Consider the following 20,067-nt stretch of genomic DNA (forward strand, 5'->3'; position numbering starts at 1 on the left):
ATATGATCCTATTCTACCAAACGGACAGAACCGCTACCCCTGTGCAGGGATGTGGAGCTGATGAAAGTGCAGGCGTGTTCTCATTACCTCTGCATGGCCACAGGGGTTTTGTGGGCTAATATGCATTGATCCGGGCGAGGCGGTTTCGCACCTCCCCCTCAAAGCATTTTAACTTGGTTTGAATTTGAGAACAAGGTTCCATCTGGATAGCGCTGGACTCTGACAGCCTGAATATATTTACTGAAGACAACAAATCATTGACAGACTAAATTTAACAGAGGAAAGGCCTGGCCTGCTTGTACTCAGAATCTGACTCTGTAATTGTAGCCTCCTTTAGACAGGCCTAATCAATTAGAAGAGGCTGATTTTAACCAGTTGCAGGCTCATTACCCTGCATTCCAGTTTGTGTTGATGAAAATCAGTTTCAGTCTGTGGGCTGGAACTCATGTACAGCACTTCCTGTGGCCTCTTATATAAACACATCAAAAATTTTTTTATTTGGAGTTGCCCTCCTCCCTTTTAAGAAAACCATTTTGTGAATCATGATTAAAATAGAACAATTGTATGTGGATCTGGGGCCCGCACCAGGAAACATATATGACCAAGGAACATGTAGAAAGTCAGAGCTTAGGGTGGGGAGGGGTGGATTTGAGACAGTCTCCAGGCTCCAGTATGAAGAGAGTCCAGCTCAGTTATCTCCACAGAATGGAACAGAAAGAACTCTTAGTTATTGAAAATGATGACCTTTCAAAGAAAATACATGAAATAAGCAAGAGCCAAGGTCTTAGAAACACAGACGGTATCTGAGCAGATTCCACACTCTTCCCTGAAAGACCAAATAGAAAATAAACAGCAAGCTTCCAACTAAACAAGGACACGCTCCCTCGAGAAGCTTCTATGAGGGAACCATAGGACACTATGTTTAATTTTGATGTGTGGTTTAGTCTTAACAAAAGTAGAAGGTGGGGGAGTGTGTGGTAGAGTCACTCAAAACCCCACCTTCATTTCAAAGACCTGTAACCATTCCAAAATATGATATAACTATGACTCATACCTGGCTGGTTGCCTTCTGTGGGCTTGTCAAGGCAGCGAGTCAACAGGAACAGGATATCAATATACACAGCTCTGGTCACCAAACACGGATTTTGCCTAGAAAGAATAGGAAATAAACTGATATTTTCTCTCCCTGACGCCTGGGTCACAGAAAAGAGAAAATGGGTAATTTCTACCAGGCACGTCATGAGGCTTAGGGAGTTATATAAAACGCTAGAAAAGAAAAGAACAGATAATCACCAATGGTGAGAACACATCAGTAAGTCAAGTGGGAAAATGAAATCTCAAAGCACTTGGTGGAGGTTGGGCCTAGGCATATACAGAACAGATAAAACTGCTGTGGCTCCAACTAAAATAAACTGAAAACAAAGGAAACCCAATATCCCCTCCCAGTTATTTGAAAACATGGAGGTGTGGGGGGGGAGGACCATATTCTATTATTTTCTTCTTAAGTGAACAAATCTAGGGGGAAAACCATTGGTTATGAATACCACTGATGCAGCATTCTGCTGAAGGAAAATTGCACTCACACCTGACAAACCACATCTATGGAGTTAAAGTAACCAGCTGCAAAACAAACACATGAAAGCATTAACAAACACTGGAGCAGACATTCCCAATAAATGGACTATTTTCTCTCAATAAATGGAGCTGTTCATTGTACTCTTTGACCCACATGCTGGAAAAAGTGAGTGTGCTCGGATTTAGGGGTCTCGGTAAAAAAGAATGAAGACTTGCTTTTGAGAATGGCACTGCCCTGGCTGGGTGGCTCCATTGGTTAGAGCATTGTCCTGATAAGCCGAGGTTGCGGGGTCTGATCCCAGCAGGGCACATGGAAGACTCAACCAATAAATGCACAAATAAGTGAAACAAATCAATGTTTTGTTTTCTTTTTCTCTCTCTTTCTTCTTCTCTCTCTAAAAGTCAATCAAAAGAAAAATTTTTAAAAAGTAAAAAAAAGTATGGCACTGAACACGCAGAAAGTCAGAGCTTAAGGTAGCAAGAAGTGGATTTGAGACAGTCTCAAATATCCAGGCTCCAGCACGAAAAGAGTCTAGCTTAGTTATCTCCACAGAATGGAACAGAAACAGGTCCCTGGCTCTGAGCTTCAGTTCATCCTGACCATGAGAAGGGCCCAAACCTCCTTGGTGTCCTAATAATTCAGCACGAGTAGTAAAAACAGGAGGGACAGATCTGGGTTTGAGCCCTGGCTTTGCCATTTATCTCTGTGACCTGAATCAGGTTCCTGACCTGTACAGTGGGAACCCTAGTCACCTCTATAAGTTACTGTATTTCGTATGGTAGCTCACATACTCTAGGAAACTAGAATGGCTACCTCAGTACCCAGCCATGGCAGACCCCCCGCCCCAAGTGTTCATTCTCTGCCCTTCTCTGCTTCCAACATGAGACTGGGGAATGGCACAAGTGTTCTGGCTAGTGGATTTCCATGCACTGATCCCTAAACCCCTTCTTCTCATTCCCTGTAAACAAGTTTACCATTTCCCTGAAGTTTATTCCCACTCTGTCCTGAGCTGCCTATATCCTAGGGCTGCCATATGCTCTAGCGCAAAAAGCAATCAGATAGTTTTGACTTAAAACAAAATGGTCTAGTTTCAAGGTCTCTGTGTGGCTGACCTGCCTCATTTCTGTCCCACTGACTTGCTTCACCAAGAGTATCTGTTTGCTCCCTGGCTCCTACCCTGCTGTAACTCCTAGCTTACATGCATACCTCATGTTTGGCCTAATTTCATACCTGCCCCTGGTTATTTTTTAAAAATTAGTTTTAAAAAATAGGTAACACATGCAATGGTATAAAAATAATTCAAATAGTACAAAAGGACATGGTGTGAAAATTAAGTTCCTTTTCCATGCCCCACCCTCTACCCACAATCTGTTCCCTGAGGCAACTGTTATTACTACTTAGTACATCCTTCTAGGCACATTCTGTCCATTTACAAGCATCAATCTAGAGCTACCCACTTGTTGATTTTTACATAAATAGTGGTTCACTATATATAGTGAGTCCTAACTTAACACTGTCAATAGGTTCTGTGACTTCAAGTGAAAGGATATTTAACAAAACCAATTTGACCATAGGCTAATTGATATAAACAAGAGTTACGTTCCTATAATATCTCATCAACGTTATAACATAATGACATTGAATGACATTTGAGGACCTGCTGTACTAACTTCTGAGCGTTACTTTTTCCCACTAATATAATTTTGGATATTATTCTATTAAAAACATAGAGATCTGACTCATTTAAAAAAAAAAAAAGGTTGTAAACTGTTCCATTTCATGGATGTGCCAATCCCCTATTGAAATAATTCAGACTGTTTAAGATACTTTGCTGAAAACAATGGTGTAATCAGTATACATGGCATCAGTTTTGTGCATATAAGAGGAGAAATTCCCAGAAGTTGAATTGCTGGATCAAGATATTTGCACATTTTAAATTTTGATTGATTTTGACAAGCTGCTCTTCAAACAGACTGTACCAATTTACACTTTCACCAACAGTGTGTAAGAATTCTAGTTTCCCCGCAACCCGGCCAACACAGTGGATTATTAAACTCTGACTTTTGCCAAGATGGTAAGAGAAAAATAGTATCTCATTTAAAAAATATCTTTATTAACTTCAGAGAGAGGAAGGGAGAGGGAGAGAGAGAGAAAAACATCAATAATGAGAGAGTCATTGATCGGCTGCTTCCTTCAGGCCCCTGACTGGGGATGGAGCCCGCAACCCGGGCATGTGCCCTGACTGGGAATCGAACTGCGATCTCCTGGATCCTAGGTCGATGCTCAACTGCTGAGCCACACCTGGCCGGGCCTCATTTTTTTAAATTGCAATTATTTTATTATAAGTAAGGCTGAACATCACTTTATATGATTTTCAAAAAAGGTACTTCAATTTCCTTTTCTGTGAACCGTATTCAAATCCCATGTATATTTACATTGTTGGTCTTTTCCTTACCGATTTGTAGGAACTCTTCGTATATGAAGAAAATCTGCTTTGTCACATGTGTTATAAATACGTTTTTGCAGTTTATCATTTGTCTTTTAACTGTGTTTATAATTTTATTTTGCAATTCAAGAATGTTTAATTTTATGCAGTCAAATACATTACTTTTTAATTTATGTCTCCTGGGTTTTACGTCACGCTTACAAAGTCTAACCCTTCTCCAAATTATATATAAACTTTTCCCCCCATACTTTCTTCTAGTACCTTGCAGTTTCATTTTTTTGTTGTTGTCATTTAATACTTTCATCTGTTTGATTTTTTTACCCCCAATTCTGCCCCCATTTGTCTCTACCTAGTTTCCCCTGGGTCTCTCAATCATAACTTCCTATCCCTACTCTTCTACCCACTAGGAAAAGCCCACAGTCTCTGAAGACTTCGTTAATGATATAATTTGCAATTCTAGCATTTTCACTGTTTAACAGGTACGACTTCCCCCGCCAAAGAAAGGGCTACTCAAGAAAGGAAGGGAAACAACCCAAAGCAGGGAGGTTAGTAAACCATCAGGTATCTAGCACAGGTAGAGGAAATGGCCTGCAGATAGCAGATGGAATGAAAGCCTCCTGAGCATCCAGCTTTAAGTTAGGTGCTGGGAGGAGATGCACATGTTTTCTGACCTCAGAGAATGTTGTCTAGTTACATAGCGACAAAAATAAAGTCAAACTTTGTCAGAGGATGTAGGGAGTTAAGAGCAAGAATGAATGAGGGTGGACTGGAGAAACGGAAAGGGTTTATGAAGAGGCAATTCCAGCGGGGCCCTGAAAGATGGGAAGAATTTAGACAGACAAAGTTGACAAGGAAGGTCATTTTGAGTGAGGGCAATAGATGTGGAAAGGAATTAGTCTGGCTTGTCTAGGGACCTGGGGAGACCAGATTGAGAACATGAAAGGATGCATTAAAAAGGAGGGAACAAGGGCAAGGCAAGCCAGGCTTTCTGAAGATGGGACACTGCGTGCTAGCTGGACGCCTCTCAGCGTGAAAATGTACTGCCTGCTCCCATGTGGCCTCAGGGTCACAGCTTCTCACCCTGGGTGTTTTTCTGTCTGTGGAACCATAAAGGGAAGTGTTGGGGGAACGGGTCTGACTTTCAAGTCTGATGAGAAGCTTAGTTTCCATGAGGTTTTTAGCTAAGTTAATATATTTTTAAAATTTCTAAATGACTAGAGGAAAGTTGGGCAATCTTCAAAGCCCCCCGCCAGGCTGAAGTGTTCTGCATCTTCTCTGGACCTGGCACAGGCTGGCGACCTGGGACACTTCAGGGACCGTTCTGACTGCTCCCATAACTGTGAAGCTCTGGGCCAAGTCTGAGGTAGTCACCAAGATCATGGGAGGTTCCCTCAAATGCTGCTGCTTTTGATTCCAGGAAACAGAGAGGATCCGGGCCACAAAGGAGTCCATCCATGGCTTCTCCTTCAAGACTGACTCAGAAAGAAACTCTGGCATGCGGCCCACAGCTCATGGCTCCACCCTTGAGCCACGACCACAGCCGCACAACATCCCTGTCTGGAGTCTGAGTTGGGCTTCACTCTGAACTGGCTTCTAAGTCAGGAAAATAATTTTTTTCTCTTTTTCCCACTGTTACTTGGTGTTTGTTCTGACTTGGAAATGGTACACTGTGAGTCCAGGGTGAGCCAGAGGTTTGTTCTTGGTCTGTCAAGCCACTTTGATGATGGGAATAAAATCCTGGGAAGAGCAAGCCAGCTGGACAGGAAACCAAGCCACAGGGTTTTGGTGGGCTTGGGGCTTTTTTCTACCCCCAAATGGAAAAACCCTGGCATGGGGCATGGTAGAGTGAAGACTTAGTGTTTTTAAAAAATCTGAAGTGGTCTGGGTCTAACAGATGGGCTGAAAAACAGCCTAACAGAGGCTTTAGAAGGAGTAGCAGGAATCAGGTACCACAAGGACTAAGTTTACATGTATAAAATGAGCCAAGGGGCTTGTTACGAATCTTGCTTTCTTCCACTTTTTTAATCATTTGTCTCTCGACAAAAATCTGCCCGAGAACCTGATTAATAAGTTTCTGCCTTGGGAAATCTCTGAACTTCATTAAACCTCCTGCCCTCTCTCCTGGACGCTGGGGGGAGGCAGCAGGCAGGGCAGAGAGTAGGGCCTCCCAGACACGTCCACAATGGCCCTAGTGTCTGGAGGACAGCAGGAGCTCCTGGGAAGTCTGTGACAGATTATTCAGTTCTCCTGTCCCTTCCGGAATCCCAGTGGCCGCAGAGCTTTTTAACTGAGGACCATTCATTCAGAAAACATTTACTGAGGGGAGGCTGAGAGCCAGGAATCGTGCCAGTGTTTGGAAATACGAAGATGAAATGATTCAGTGACAGTCACTGCCCTCAAGGAACTTAGAGTCCTGAATGGTGTTTTTCAAACTGTAGGTCACGATCCATTTTGTTGGTTATGAAATCAACTAGCGGGCAGTGGGCAGCATGAGAGGAAGAAGGCGGGCGGGCAGGCAGGGGAAGGAGGGGGCGGGCGGGCAGGGGAAGGAGGGGAGACCAGAGCGCCTCGCACCCGAAGGCAGCACTGTCCCCGCACTTGTGAAGTCCTTGCCCGGGATGAATTTTTAACACCTTTATATGTAAGGTGTAAATAACTTATAAAATACAATAATTTTAAGTAAAAATATTGATTGATTTGTTCAAGCTCCTTTCTTGTTGTTCTCTAGGCCACAGGCCATCCTGCATTATACTGAATGGTACCCACAGGGTCATGCTTGGTATCCAAAATGATGATGGATATGTGGAAAGAGGGCACTCCTGAAACTGAGTATGCTAAATCTTGAGTAAATTCCCTTTCTGTGGCATTTTTTAGACTGTTCATATCTTATATGGACTTTATTAAAGTTTCAAACTGTGCAAGATTTCACGTGTGTGTATACATACACGCATACACATGCAGCTCACAGGTACACGTGGTCACATGTAAAATGTACCTGTTGTTGTGAATGGCTGTCCAAAGAACTTGAAAGCCACTCGTTTAGTGGGAGAAACATACAACCAATCGTACTAGAGTATGATGGGCGCCCCAAAGGAGGGGCTGACAGCGGGAAATTAAAGGTGGTGGAAGAGGGAACTGTTCGGTGCACCTGCGCGAATCCGCAAGTGGCCTGGCAGAGCCGGGGAATGAGGGAGACTCTGGGATACAGGCCACGGCACAGCGGGCACAGCGGAGGAAGCACAACACGTCCAAAGGCTTGGGCACGTGGCATGTTTGGAGAATAACAAGAAGTGCAAAAGGGAAGGGCAGCAGGAAGTGACAGAGGATGAGAGAAATGCCCCAAATAGCACAGCTTAGGAGTGACCTTTCATATCTCCCAAAACTCCAAAGAGCTGAAGTCCCCAGTAGGATCCCTGCTCACTACTGTGAAGCCTTGGAGGGCTCCCTGGAAGGGAGGGACAGTTCACTGTGGACATACTAAACTCTTCAGAAGAATGAACTGCCATCTTCGGAGGGCTGCAAACAGCTGCTCTGGCTTCAGGCTGCTAGTGTCTGTTAAGGTCAAGAGACCGCACCTGGACTTCAACCGCGTCAGGGTCTGAGGTCACTGCAGTCCCCAGGGATCTACTCCCCCAGAATCCTGATTAGACTCATGGCTTAACTTTATTAACCTAGACACATTTACAGAGCACCGTGGATATCCTACTTGGGACAGAAAAGGAGGGAGAGGACAAGGGTCTGGCTTTGCAGGGCTTATGGTCTCGTGTGGGTGTGGGTGTGTGGGAGGACGATATATGTGGAGAAAAGCAAAACACACAAAGACCATCCGAGGGAATGTCATTAAGGAGGGGTCTGGAGACAGGAAAGGGTTTGGCCAGTGAAAGGAGAAGGAATTCTAGGCAGGAGAGTTAACAAGAGCAAAGATACAAAGGTGGGAATGTGCCACATGCAGGGAAGCATGAAGACCAGAAAATCAAACAGGTGCAGCTGACAAGCTTGATGGCTTAGGATGACCCCGGTCTCCAGTCCTAGCAGGGGCTCATCACAGCCCACTGCAGGCCCTTCCTCTAATCTCAGCTCTACACAGGCCCACTCCTGCTCAAATCTCCTCTGTTCCCAACTACAACGGCAGGAAGCATCCCGGCCTCTCACCACAGAGCCAGCAGTGGAGTTAATGAAGCTGTGTCCTGGGGAACACCCCAGGCCCAAACTAGGCTGGCAAGAAGAGAGCCAGGAAAAGAGGGAGAGCGGGGGGGGGGGGGGGGGGGGGGGGGGAGAAGGCAGGTGAGAAGTGGGGGGGGGGGGGGGAGTGAGAATAATGACCGAGGGGAAGCGGATGCAGGAGAGGGAAAAACAGTCTATAATGTGTTCCACATCTTGCCGTGAACCCTGCCACTTGACAATGCAGCCGCCATGTCCTTTATTTAAGGCTCAGTCAAAGCCCGTTCTCTAGGAAAGCTCCCCTGACTAGCCAGCAGAAAACAGCCTCCGAGGACAATCTGAATGTGCGGCCTGACGCAGGACGCTGCGTTGGCCTTCTTTTGGTCTCCCAGAGATCCCGCTGCCACCTCCCGGGTGCTACGCAGCGCGAGTCCCTACGGCGGAAGCCGCGCGCAGGCCAGACGCTGCCTCTCCTGCCCTCGGGGTATGAAAGGAAGAGTGGCTGTGTCAGGAGCCAGGAGGCGCTTCCCCGATGCAGGCTGCACTCAGTCATATAAACGTGGACGTGTCAATTAAATAGAAAGAGCCCCTCTCCCTTCTGATTTCCATTTTTACCACGGCCCCAGCCAAGCGACAATCATACGGCATTCTTAGAGAAACAATGGGGGACTTGTTTAAACTGAGATGCCAAATGGTCATGAATTGCAGAATATATATTTTTAAACAAGTTATTTTCCCCCACTGTAACATCCAGAGCTTCGACCTGCACTCGGGGCCAGCTGGCAGCGGCATGCTGGGCCTGGCTGGCTACCCGGGTCTGCTCGTTTACCTTGCCCTCCCTGGGGCAGGGGGATGGCAAAGCTGCATTTTTATGTTATGCTCCAACTTCCATCCAGCCTTTCTTGGTCTGGAGCTTTTCAAGTGTTTATACTCACAACCCACACGTATAAGCTGCCCGGAGCCCTCCTACTTCGATGTTCCTTTTAAAGCGAAGCCATCTTCGTGCCCTGCTCTGGTGGTTCACCAGTTTATAGGGAATTCTTACTGAGCTGCCTGCCACGCACAAAGCAGGAGAAACATGAGCTGTGCATCTCTCTGTCCAGGCAGGAACCCAGTGTCCCAGCCGTGCACTGTGGAGCACAGGGGCTTCCCCTGGAAAAGCAGCTTTTGTTCCTGCGGGATGGAATCTGAGAAAACAGAGGGCCTTAAGCACTTTACCAGGGTCCCAGGGAGCACTCCGCCTGGCCTAGGCAGCCTGCAGAGGGTCTGGGTGGAAGCCACAGCAGCTCCGCTTCCCTGGACTGCCAGTGCTAGAGGAGCCCAGAGCCTCAATGCTGCGGCTTTGCCTTTCCCTCCAGTCACGCTCACCTGCCTTTTCTGAGGGCCCCCAGGGAGCCTCCCACACCCCAGAGGCGCTCATACTTTTCCATCTTTCTATGAGGCATCTTTTTCTCATTAATGTACTAACACTCAAGTTATGTGCAGAGAATGAGGGAAAAGAGACCTTGTGTGGTGCTTGGGGTTTGTTCAAAGCCTGGGGAAACCGTTTTAGAGGGTGTGTGTTTTTTATTCCTTTTATGAGAGATGCATGTTTCCCCCCCTCTGTGACTTGTTTAAAAGTAAAGTTTAATATGCTGCCAGAGAAATTGCTGGTTAATAACTTAATAAGCTGTGTGCTAGGAATTATGGGAGAAAAGCAGTATCCAAGAGAACTTTTATTGTACAGTTTGGGGCTTGGAGGATATATAGCTTCGGTTATTATATAAAATACTAACAGAAGTCCCCTTTCTTTTCAAACCTTACTTTTGCCCTAAGATTATGAAAAAGATAAATAAGTGAGGTGAATGAAAACTTCTAGAAGCTGCATGAGAAGGTGAGAATTTCTTCTTTTTTTTTTAATTCTCAACCGAGGATATGTTTCCATTGATTTTTAGAGAGAGGTGGTGGGCTGGGGGAGAGAGAAACATCGATGTGAGAAACATTAATCAGCTGCCTCCCATATGCGCCCCGACTGGAGATGGAACTCGCAGCCTAGGTAAGTGCTCTGGCTGAGAATTGAACCTGCGGCTTCTGGGTGTATGGGGCAACGCTCCAACCGACTCACCCGTCCAGGGCACAAGGTGAGAATTTCAAACAGCATAGTCCACAGAACTGTGTTAATGTGAACTTGGCAAAGTACACACTTGGACATTAACCTTGGCCATAACAGTAATGATGATAATAATAACATCAACTGCAGTTTATTAAAAGTTGTATCTTCAAAAAAGATTCCTGTTTTATCTTTATTAAATTCTTAAGAAAGAAGAAAAATATTATTATTTTTAAAGGGTATTATTATTCCCGTTTTTACAAGTTCACAAAGTAGCTCATACAGCTCAAGTGACCTACCCAAGATCAGGGCAACAACCAAGAACAGAATCAAGGTTTTCTAGGCAAACTGTATCTGTGTGCCCCAAATACAATCAGACGAAAAGTGAGACACTGTGCTAAACAACCAGAATATTTTGGTTTGCAGCCTCATGCTCTGGTGGTGTGTCCTGGTACCCAGTCTGGTGAAGCGCAAGGCTCCGAGCACAGCTGCTGCTGCAAGGGCCAACACAAAGGCCTGTTTTCAACATGGCCGATCATGCTGATAAAGACTTAATTATTTGACAATAGACATTTCCTATATTAGCCTAGCTCTTTGATACTTTCACACCCATTACTCACCATGTCCCTCCCTGCCCTCATCTATTTCATGCTGTCATTTCAGAGCATTCCACTTTACAAATAAAAACTGAGGCCCTCCCCTGCCAATATTACAGCCACACATCATTGGTTAAGTAGCTGAGCCGGGACCAGAACTGGACCTGCTAACCTTGAGTGTACTCTGCCTCTCCTCAACTTCAGAAGGCATGGCCACAGGCCAGAGGCTTTTCCAGTTACTGAGTCTTCTGCAAGTGACCCTCCCTGCAGTCACGCAGGAACAGAGGGCCTTGGGCTGCTGAGGGTCCCTTCTGGTTCAGGGAAGGAGCCCCGGAATAAGCTCCTGAAGTTGTGAGGAAAGGTGTTCTTTCCAGAGGCCTGCGGGCCAGCCCCTTGGCCAAGGAAGTCTGGGCATCACTGGCAGCTGAGTGCAGGAAGGACAGCAGGCTTTGGAGGGTCTCTCTCAAAGCTGCTCCCTTGGCCCATTCACATAAGATCAGCTCACATGCCAGACAAGCCCTCCTGGAGGCAGCCTGAAGCCTGCAGGGCAAAGGTACCAGGGCTGAATCAGCTCAGTAGGAGGGTGAAGAAGCAGGAGGACAACTGAGGCCTAAAGAAGCCCTCCCACCAGGTCTGCGTGTTACTTGAAAGCCTGCCCTCAAAGTTACTGATTTCAGTTAAAGGTACTGTTTCCAAAAGATCACTACTAAAAAACAATTGTATGACCCAGGAGAATGAACTGATTTACATATTAGAACTTCATAACATTTTAGCATGTTTTATTGGTCAGATCAAGCAGCAACCAGCCAGCTGAGAGTGGATTTCTGAGGAAAGGGGATCTAGAATAGCTAAGTTAAGATGGCAAGAAGGTCTAGAGCATGGGTCCCTGCCCAGGGAGGGCAGGTTGGAGAGAGGGCTTTGGGCAGCCCAAGGCATAGGGTTCTGCAGTATTTTCTTTGAGGATCATCAGATTGTATGGAGGAAGAAAGTGGATCAGGAGACAAAAAATAAATGTGCTATTCACATCCTAACTTGGGCCATCTCCAGAGCCAGCAGCATCTGTCAAGGAGGAAGAAACCACCTGCCCCCTTGTGTTTATTTCCTCAGCTACAAACACTGGTTTGGACTGGATCCTTGTTTTGAAACAAGGAGTCAGAGTGCTACTCTTAGTCTCTTTTGGGGCTCCCAATGGGTGAGAGGCCAGGCCCCCATCCCAGCTTGCACCATATTTCCCATTGCCTCTATCTCCAACATTTTGAACTTCCACTTAAGTTTGTTTGAAGAAAGGATTCCACTGGATTAGATGACCTCTAAATTCTCTCTCGTGCTATAAGCTCTGTGGTTCTATGGTCCCCTGAGCAATATCGAGAAGCTGCATCAAGCAGCATCTCTATTCCCATTACCAGCTGCCCAGACAGACAGAGAGCTGGCTGGATGTTATTAGGGAGCTTCTGTTAACCACTACAAAGGGCTGGGCATTTTGCTGATCATTGGGAGAGGCTGGAAAGATTTAATATACTCCTTAGTGTATCTCATGTGCATGGAGATAGCAGCCTCTTTGCCAGTGTAAGCCTGAGTTTATTGACTTCCTTTAACTCTTGGATCAAATCCAAATTCCTCTGGCTGCCTTCTAAGGCCTGCCACAACTGGTCTCGTATCAGATCTTGTACTGCTCTCCAAAACATACCACGGATGTCTTCTTCAGCCCTATCCCCTCACTGGCCACAGTACAGCACATGCATCCTCTACAGTATGGCACTGCCCATGTTCACCATCTTGAAATGCTCTTTCCCACCACTTTCGGTATTTACAAATCTAGCTCATGCTCTAAGACCCATCTCAAGTACCTACCTACCCTAGAAAGCCTTCCCCAATGATCCAAGTCCACACTCTTTTCTGAATTCTTGTGCTTATTATATGGACTACAGAATTAGAGCTTCTACATGAACGTCACTGTTGGTTGTTTCACATAGATAAGCTTTCTTTTCAACTAGACTGGAGCATAACTAAACTCTGGCAATAGAGACTCCATTATATATAACTAAAGTGGTTCCCACAAGCTCAGCACGGTACTAGGATTCCTTCCTTTGTACTTGGGCAATGAGACCAGGACAATTTACTTAGCAAAATGTAGGCTCTTCACTCACTCCCCAATCTAAGAAAATTAACCTTATCTAACAGTTGAATCTCACCAAGCCTTTAAATACTTCTCCCTCCTCCTAGAAGACTTTCTTGGCATTCCACCCCCCACGAGCTGGCTCCTGTAACACACTCTGGCCTCATTCCAGCATTTGCCAAATTCTTACTTACTTACAGTTAATTAAATCCATACCTATCTTATGTACTTGGTTTTTGAAGTAGGGACAATATCATTCATCTCTAGATTTCCCATTGTGCCTTGCTTTGCACTGTTTGTGAATCTGAATTGCCTTGGACTAACTGGGAATGGCTCACTGAAGGTAACCAAGGTGTTGATTTATCCAAAAGATGGAACATGTTACATGTTAAAGGGAAAATCCCCCACTGTATTAGAGTTTTACATAATATGATGAAAATGTGTTGAGGACGCTTAAAGCCTGCACTCCCTTGAAAACTGGGCAATGACAACACTGCCCATGTCTTCCAACAGCAATACCCCAATAAGCCAAGAGCTACAAGTGGAGCCCTTTATCGAACTAACTACTATCTCCAGGTTAGGTTTGCAGATTTCTATATTCAAAAGTAGGAAGCATCAGCAGTTGGGGATGGGATTCCTGATGTACGTTGCATAAAAGGGCTATTTTTATTTTGTGCTGCAGTATGAAGAAACTCTGATCTTGGGCAACTTGCTCAAAGGCTAAGTTTAATATACTGACCACTTCTGATTGCTCTTACCCAACTAGTTTCCATAAGCTCATCTTGTCAACAAGAAATACCTCATATATCCTCAAGCTTCACTTCTTCTCAAACAGCTAATTCCTTCAAGACTTGACATGTTTTTTTAAAAATTATTTTTATTAATTTTTTTAGAGAGAGGAAGAGAGAGAGAAATAGTGATGTGAGAGAGAAACATCAATCAGTTGCATCCTGCATGTGCCCTGACTGGAAAATCAATCCTGAAACCTGGGCATGTGCCCTGATAGGGAATCGAACCCACCACTTTTGGGTGTGTGGGACGACACTTCAACCAACTGAGCCACACTGGCCAGGGCGAGACTTGACATATTTTTAAAAGGACTATCTAATGAAAACGTTCTGCACCTTGTCCACTGGTTTGGGTTAAAATATTCTAAGTTAATGTTTCTCTCTGTTTTTAAAAAACACAAACAGGATCTCATTCCAAGATATCATGACCTTAAACATTCCTGAGAAGTCTGAAAGGGAAGCGAACAAATGTCAACAAGCTTGGGTCTAAAATACACCAACTTCATTTCTCTCATCTTTCAAACATGCGTGAGGCTCAAGGAGACTCTGAATGGGCTGACGGGAGGATTAAAGAGGGGTCCTGATGAGAGTGTCCCTCGCCAGTCAAATCTGGGGGTTGAAAGAAAACCAATTTTTAAAAGGGGGTGGAGGGGAATACTGGGAAAACTTTTATTTTGATAAAAAAGAAAAAGCAAACGCGAAGAAGAAACAAACCCAAAGCAAAGCCCAACCCCCAGCAATGCCTGGAACTCGCTATGTAACTAACCATCCCTGTTCAGACTCGCTTCCCTTAAAGCTCTGGCAGGGACCACAAATGATAGCCTGAAAATGCCACATGATCATCTGAATATTTTAACAATCTTTCTTGACTGGATCCATTTCAGCGGCATGGGGGTAACAGCAACCTGCAGCTGTGGCAAAGGACTGAGGGCTCTATTTCAAGTACTGTAGTTACGAAAGAGGGACCTCTTCCTCTGGGAGAGGACCAGGCCAAGAGACATGAGGGATTTGAGAAGGGCTACGGGACAGTGGGAAAATGGAATCAGACCTAAACCCCAGTATTCCTGCCTGCGAAGCGTAGTCTCTTGTGTGAATAAATCTGGTGGTTAGAAAATAAATGCTGTCTTCAGCTGTAAAGCAAAACAGAATCCTAAACCAGAACTTCTGCAGCTGGCCACAGACCCCCTGGGGAAGAGCTGGGATTGCCACACAAAAGCAAGTCCTAGCTTTGTCTCTATAAGCATATTTTCCTTACACATTGAAATCCACAGGCCCTCAAGGGGCGTACCACTCAGCTTACTGGGGGCCAGTAAGTAAGAGAGAAAATGGGGAGAGCAGAGGAGAGGACAGATAAGGGGGTGAACAGGGCAGGAGGTGCAGAAGTGTCAGTGAGTGTATGTACCAGGGCAACAGAGGAGTAGATGAGGAGCTCATGGAGGGAGTGTTAGGACCACTGACAGGGAAGCTGTGTAGGAAACGAGATGGATCACATAGTTGTTAATTTTTGCAAATAAGAACTAACTTGGGGTAACAAATCATTAGGTTTAGTATGAAAAGCAGGTCTTCAACAAATATTAGCTCCCTCTACCATCTCTTCCCCCCATCAGCATTGTTTTATTAAAAAATTTGTTTCCCAAGGTTGCTTTCCTTATAACCTTGGGACCTGTTCTTGTAGTCCTGAGAGCCTGTTTTTCTCACCAGAATATCAGACTGTTATTTTTCAAAATGATAAATACTTACTGCATGCCAACAAAGCACTGGTCCTACCCCAGGCACTGAGGCCACTGGGCTGGCTGCCCAGACAAGGGAGTGTGGACTCCCTAGGAGAGTACTGGGGCCATGCAGCCCCTCAGTGCAGGTCAGCCCAGGTGGATGGGGAAAGAACTCTGGGATGACCCCTTCAGTAGCCTCAGTCCTATCCTGTGGCTCCAAGCTCCAGTTACAAGCCATTAAGAATGATTGTTTGAAGGTAAGAACTATTTCAAAGAGGGGGGCTGGATGATCACAGTGCCTGGTACTTGGACCTTTGGCCCTCAAAATATGTACTGTGTTCCCATCAGCATTAGAATCACCTGGAGCTTGTCTGAAATGCAGGATCTCGGGCCCCATCCCAGGCTGACTGAGAGTCTTCACTTTAGGTGTGCATCATAGTCTGAGAAGTCCTGCTCTAAAGAATGCGTAAGTTACTGCCATTCAAGGCCTTGAGATAAAAGCACTGTACAGATGGAGGAGATGTGGCCCAACAGAAAAAGCCTGACAAGGAGCAAGGAGCTAAGTCCTCAACAGATGCTGCTGTCAGGCAGGATCTTACCCCGGTCAGCTGCGTGACACCGGCCAAATCCCCCGACCTCTCTGGGCTGCCCTTTCCCATGTGCATGGGGATGGGAGTCGACTACAATAAGCTTCAAGATTCTTTCAATACTAAAGTTCTAGGTCTATGATTCTGTTTGACAAGACTCTGTTTTGTTGTCCTTGCCACACTGAAGTAGTGGTTTTAATGAACAGTTGCAGTATTTAATATAGCCTGGGGTATAGCAGGGCTCAATAAGTATTTGTTGAATGAAGTGATACAAGTATTGTCTATTCTATTTAAGCATCACCTCAAAAAATTAAAATGGGCCATGAACTTCCAGGACAATCAACCACACCAAAGTGTCAGGTTTAAATGGCACTTCTGAGAGCAACTGACATAACTTAAAATAACTTGCTATGGTGGATTTTAAGTAACTGACCTCAGAAATTCACCCATATATGAAACAATGGTATGGCCCTCACACTGGCATATATGTGAAACTAAAGTTTTAACGGCCTACATCTCCTGGGTAGCAGGCTAGAGAAACAGTCAATCCATCTTTCTTGAACGAATCACTGGCCTCAGAAGAAAAATACAAGTGCCCTCTAGCATGATTGCTATTTTACCCAATACTCATCCTTGACCCTCTCCCTCAGGACGATGGGAGACACAAGAATGCACAAGAAAACATCAGCAGTTCTCAGTCTGACTGCATTTTAGAATCTCCTGGAGAGTTTTAAAAATACCAGTTCTTGGGCTACACCCCAAACCGAAAAAATCAGAAATTCTGAAGGTCGGACCTGGCATCAGTAGGTTTGAAAACCTCTCCAGATGATTCTACTATACAGCAATCAGCCAATATGGTAATTGATAAAATGCCAATGCCAAGAGTCACAACTCCTCATTCTGTAGAAGCTCAGCAGGTAACCTACTGAGAGAAGTGGCTGGGAGGGGACAATGGAGAAGTGCAGAGCACATGCTCTATCAAGAGAGGATGGCCAATACCTAGCTCTGGTCCATTGCCAGCCATGTGGGAATTTGCCCTGGTATTGCTAGATCTTCTAGTTTTTAAAAGGAAGCTAGAAATCTGACTTACTGTGAAATTTCCTAATTTTTAAATACCAGCAGCTAATTTAAAATACATATAAATTTAAACCCTGCTCAAGTCAACAAAACACATGTATGGTCAACTTAATCCATATGCACTGTCAGTCTGACCCCTCTGGCTGAGAGTGCACAATATACCCAGGCCTGAGCAGGCTCCACGGACAGCCCAGGAGAAGACTCTGTATTAAGATGATACGACAAAATGCTAAAGTATGGCAGCTTTCATGCTGAAACACAGGGAGTAAAAATTTAAAAAAAGATCTATATTGTTTTGACTTAGCTGTTAATTTATGCCAAGCTGAAATGCTGACTAAACTGGGTGTCTTACCCACAGGGTTTGTCTCCCCAATTGTTTCACTTTAGAAAAGTAGATTTTCTTATACTAAGGGAGATTTGAGAACAGTTAATGAAAATTTATGAATCTCCTAAACAGAGGTTGGCACACAAAAGGCATCCAAAAAGCAAAAATTTCCTCAACATAATCTTTAAAATCTTAGTTAAAATATTGGTATAGTCCGGCCAATTTGGCTCAGTGGTTGAGCGTCCATCTATGAACCTGGAAGTCACGGTTCGATTCCCGTTCAGGGCACATGTCCAGGTTGTGGGCTCAATCCCCCGTAGGGCGCATGCAGGAGGCAGCTGATTGATGATTGTCTCTCATCACTGATGTTTCTCTCTCTCTCTACCTCTCCCTTCCTCTCTCTAAAATCAATAAAAACATATTTAAAAAATATATATTGGTGGCAGTCTCCCATGCACAGTTGGTGGAAAGATGAGCTGGTGTATCTCTTTTGGAAATCAATATGGCAGTGTATATCAAGACCCTTAAAATTTTTCATATTCTTGTGATTAACTTATTCTAACTGTTGGATATCAAACCTATGGCAATAACCCACAATCACACACAATCAGTCACACACACACACACACACAATCACAAAGATTTTTCACTGGAATGTTATTTATGACATATAAAGTTGAAAACAAACTAAATGGCCAGCAATGGTTAGGTAAAGTTATTGACTGACAAAAAATATGCTACCTTTAACAAATGATATTTTCAAATATTTTTTTTCTAATTCAAAAACGGGCAAAAGTATTTTATTTTTAGAGATGCATAGGTGGTAAAACTAGGAATAAAAGCAAAGAAATAGTTGCCATAAAAAGTCAGAACAATGGTAACCTCAGAGGAATGATAAGGAACAAAGAGCTTTTAAAAAATGTTTGTCATTAAAACATATTTAAATTGTGATAAAATATACTTAACCTTTATCCGATGAAAGGGAACTTTAGTTCCCAGCAAGGAGTGGGTCCCGCTGGCCGAATTTAAATGCTGACGGAATTTAAATGCCGTCTTTTAAAGGTTAAATACTCAGAAACCTAAGCATATACGTTCTTTTTTACAGGCAAAAGGAAAGAAACCATTATTTGTACAGTTGATCCTGGAAAATATATGGAGTTTGTATGATGCTGTCTTTTAAATGCCGTCTTTTAAAGGTTAATATAAAATTTGCCACCTTAACCATTTTAAGTGTACAATTCAGTAGTACTGATCACATTCACACTGTTGTACAACCACTTCCAGAACTCTCCTCATCTTGTAACGCTAAAACCCTATACCCGGAGACACGACCTGCTCACTCCTCCCCTCCCCGCCCCGCCCGTGGCAGCCACCACCCCACTTTCTCTCTCTATGAATCTGACTATCCTAGGTACCTCATATAAGTGGAATCATATGGTATTTGTCCTTCTGTAACTGGCTTATTTCACTTAACATAATACCTTCAAGGTCCATCCATGCTGTAGCACCTATCAGAGTTTCTTCCCTTTTTAAGGCTGAATAATCTTCCATTGTCCATACATATGCCACATTTTGTTTATCTGTTCATCCACCAATGGACACTTGGCTACTGTGAACAACGCAGTTATGAACATGAATGTACAAGTATCTCTTCAAGATTCTCCTTATATTCATTTAAATATTTACCCAGAGGTGAAGCTGCTAGATCATATGTTACATGTATTTTTAATTTTTTGAGAAAACACCATACTATTTTCTTTTTTTTTAATAAAGAAGTCCCTTTAACATTTAAGATTTTTTTTTTTTTTTTAATATATCTTCACTGACTTCAGAGAGAGGAAGGGAGCGTGAGAGGGAGAAACAGAAACATCGATGCTGAGAGAGTCATTGATCGGCTGCCTCCTGCACGCCCCCGACTGGGGATCGAGCCCACAACCCGGGCATGTGCCCTGACCGGGAATCGAACCCCAGTCGCCTGGATCCTAGGTCGATGCTCAACCGCTGAGCCACGCACAGCCTTTTCTATAGTGTCTACACCATACAGAATTTTAAGTAATAACAATAGCAAATGCTTTCATGATACTGTTAAGTGAAAAAAGTAAGCTATACGCTTACATATACAGTATAATCTCAACTATATAAAACAATGACTAGGAAAAAAGATGAAGTAACTACATCAATAAAACTGTTAACCAATATACTAGTGGTTTCCACTGGATGTTGGTAAGATTAGACTTATATTCTCTTCTCTTCCAAACTTTATACTTGACTAATTTTTCATAATAAGCATGTATAATACTGACAATCAAGAAAAAAAAGAAAAAACTTAGTAGGACATGTCTTTCTTCCTGGTCATCATATCACCCATTGCACAGTCTGGAATCCGCTTTGCCACATTTACTACAAGGAAAGCACGCGCATGCACACACATTTTTTTTTTCTTTTTATAACCAAAGGAGACACTAGATAGCCAAATTGATTTCTAAAAAATTTAAGTCCAATATAATAGTGATGTTCTCAAAATAAATAAATCTTTTCTCCTCTTAGTCCTGCTTGAGAGGGCTTTTAAAAAGTCCTTCCTATTGAGGCAGAGC

General features: G+C 44.0%; 1 protein-coding gene across 3 annotated transcripts in view; it reads right to left on the reverse strand.

The window, feature by feature from the left end:
* Positions 1–20,067, reverse strand: part of THADA (THADA armadillo repeat containing) — a 266,071-nt gene that overhangs the window by 58,514 nt on the left and 187,490 nt on the right. For all 3 annotated transcript variants that reach the window (XM_087823521.1, XM_087823522.1, XM_016204113.2), the window contains exon 31: positions 1,055–1,149. In XM_087823521.1, the coding sequence (XP_087679647.1) occupies positions 1,055–1,149 (95 nt within the window). The remainder of the gene's footprint in view (positions 1–1,054; positions 1,150–20,067) is intronic.

This window comes from Miniopterus natalensis, chromosome 13 (assembly GCF_054644295.1).
Source record: "Miniopterus natalensis isolate mMinNat1 chromosome 13, mMinNat1.hap1, whole genome shotgun sequence".
In the NCBI taxonomy this organism is placed as follows: domain Eukaryota; kingdom Metazoa; phylum Chordata; class Mammalia; order Chiroptera; family Miniopteridae; genus Miniopterus; species Miniopterus natalensis.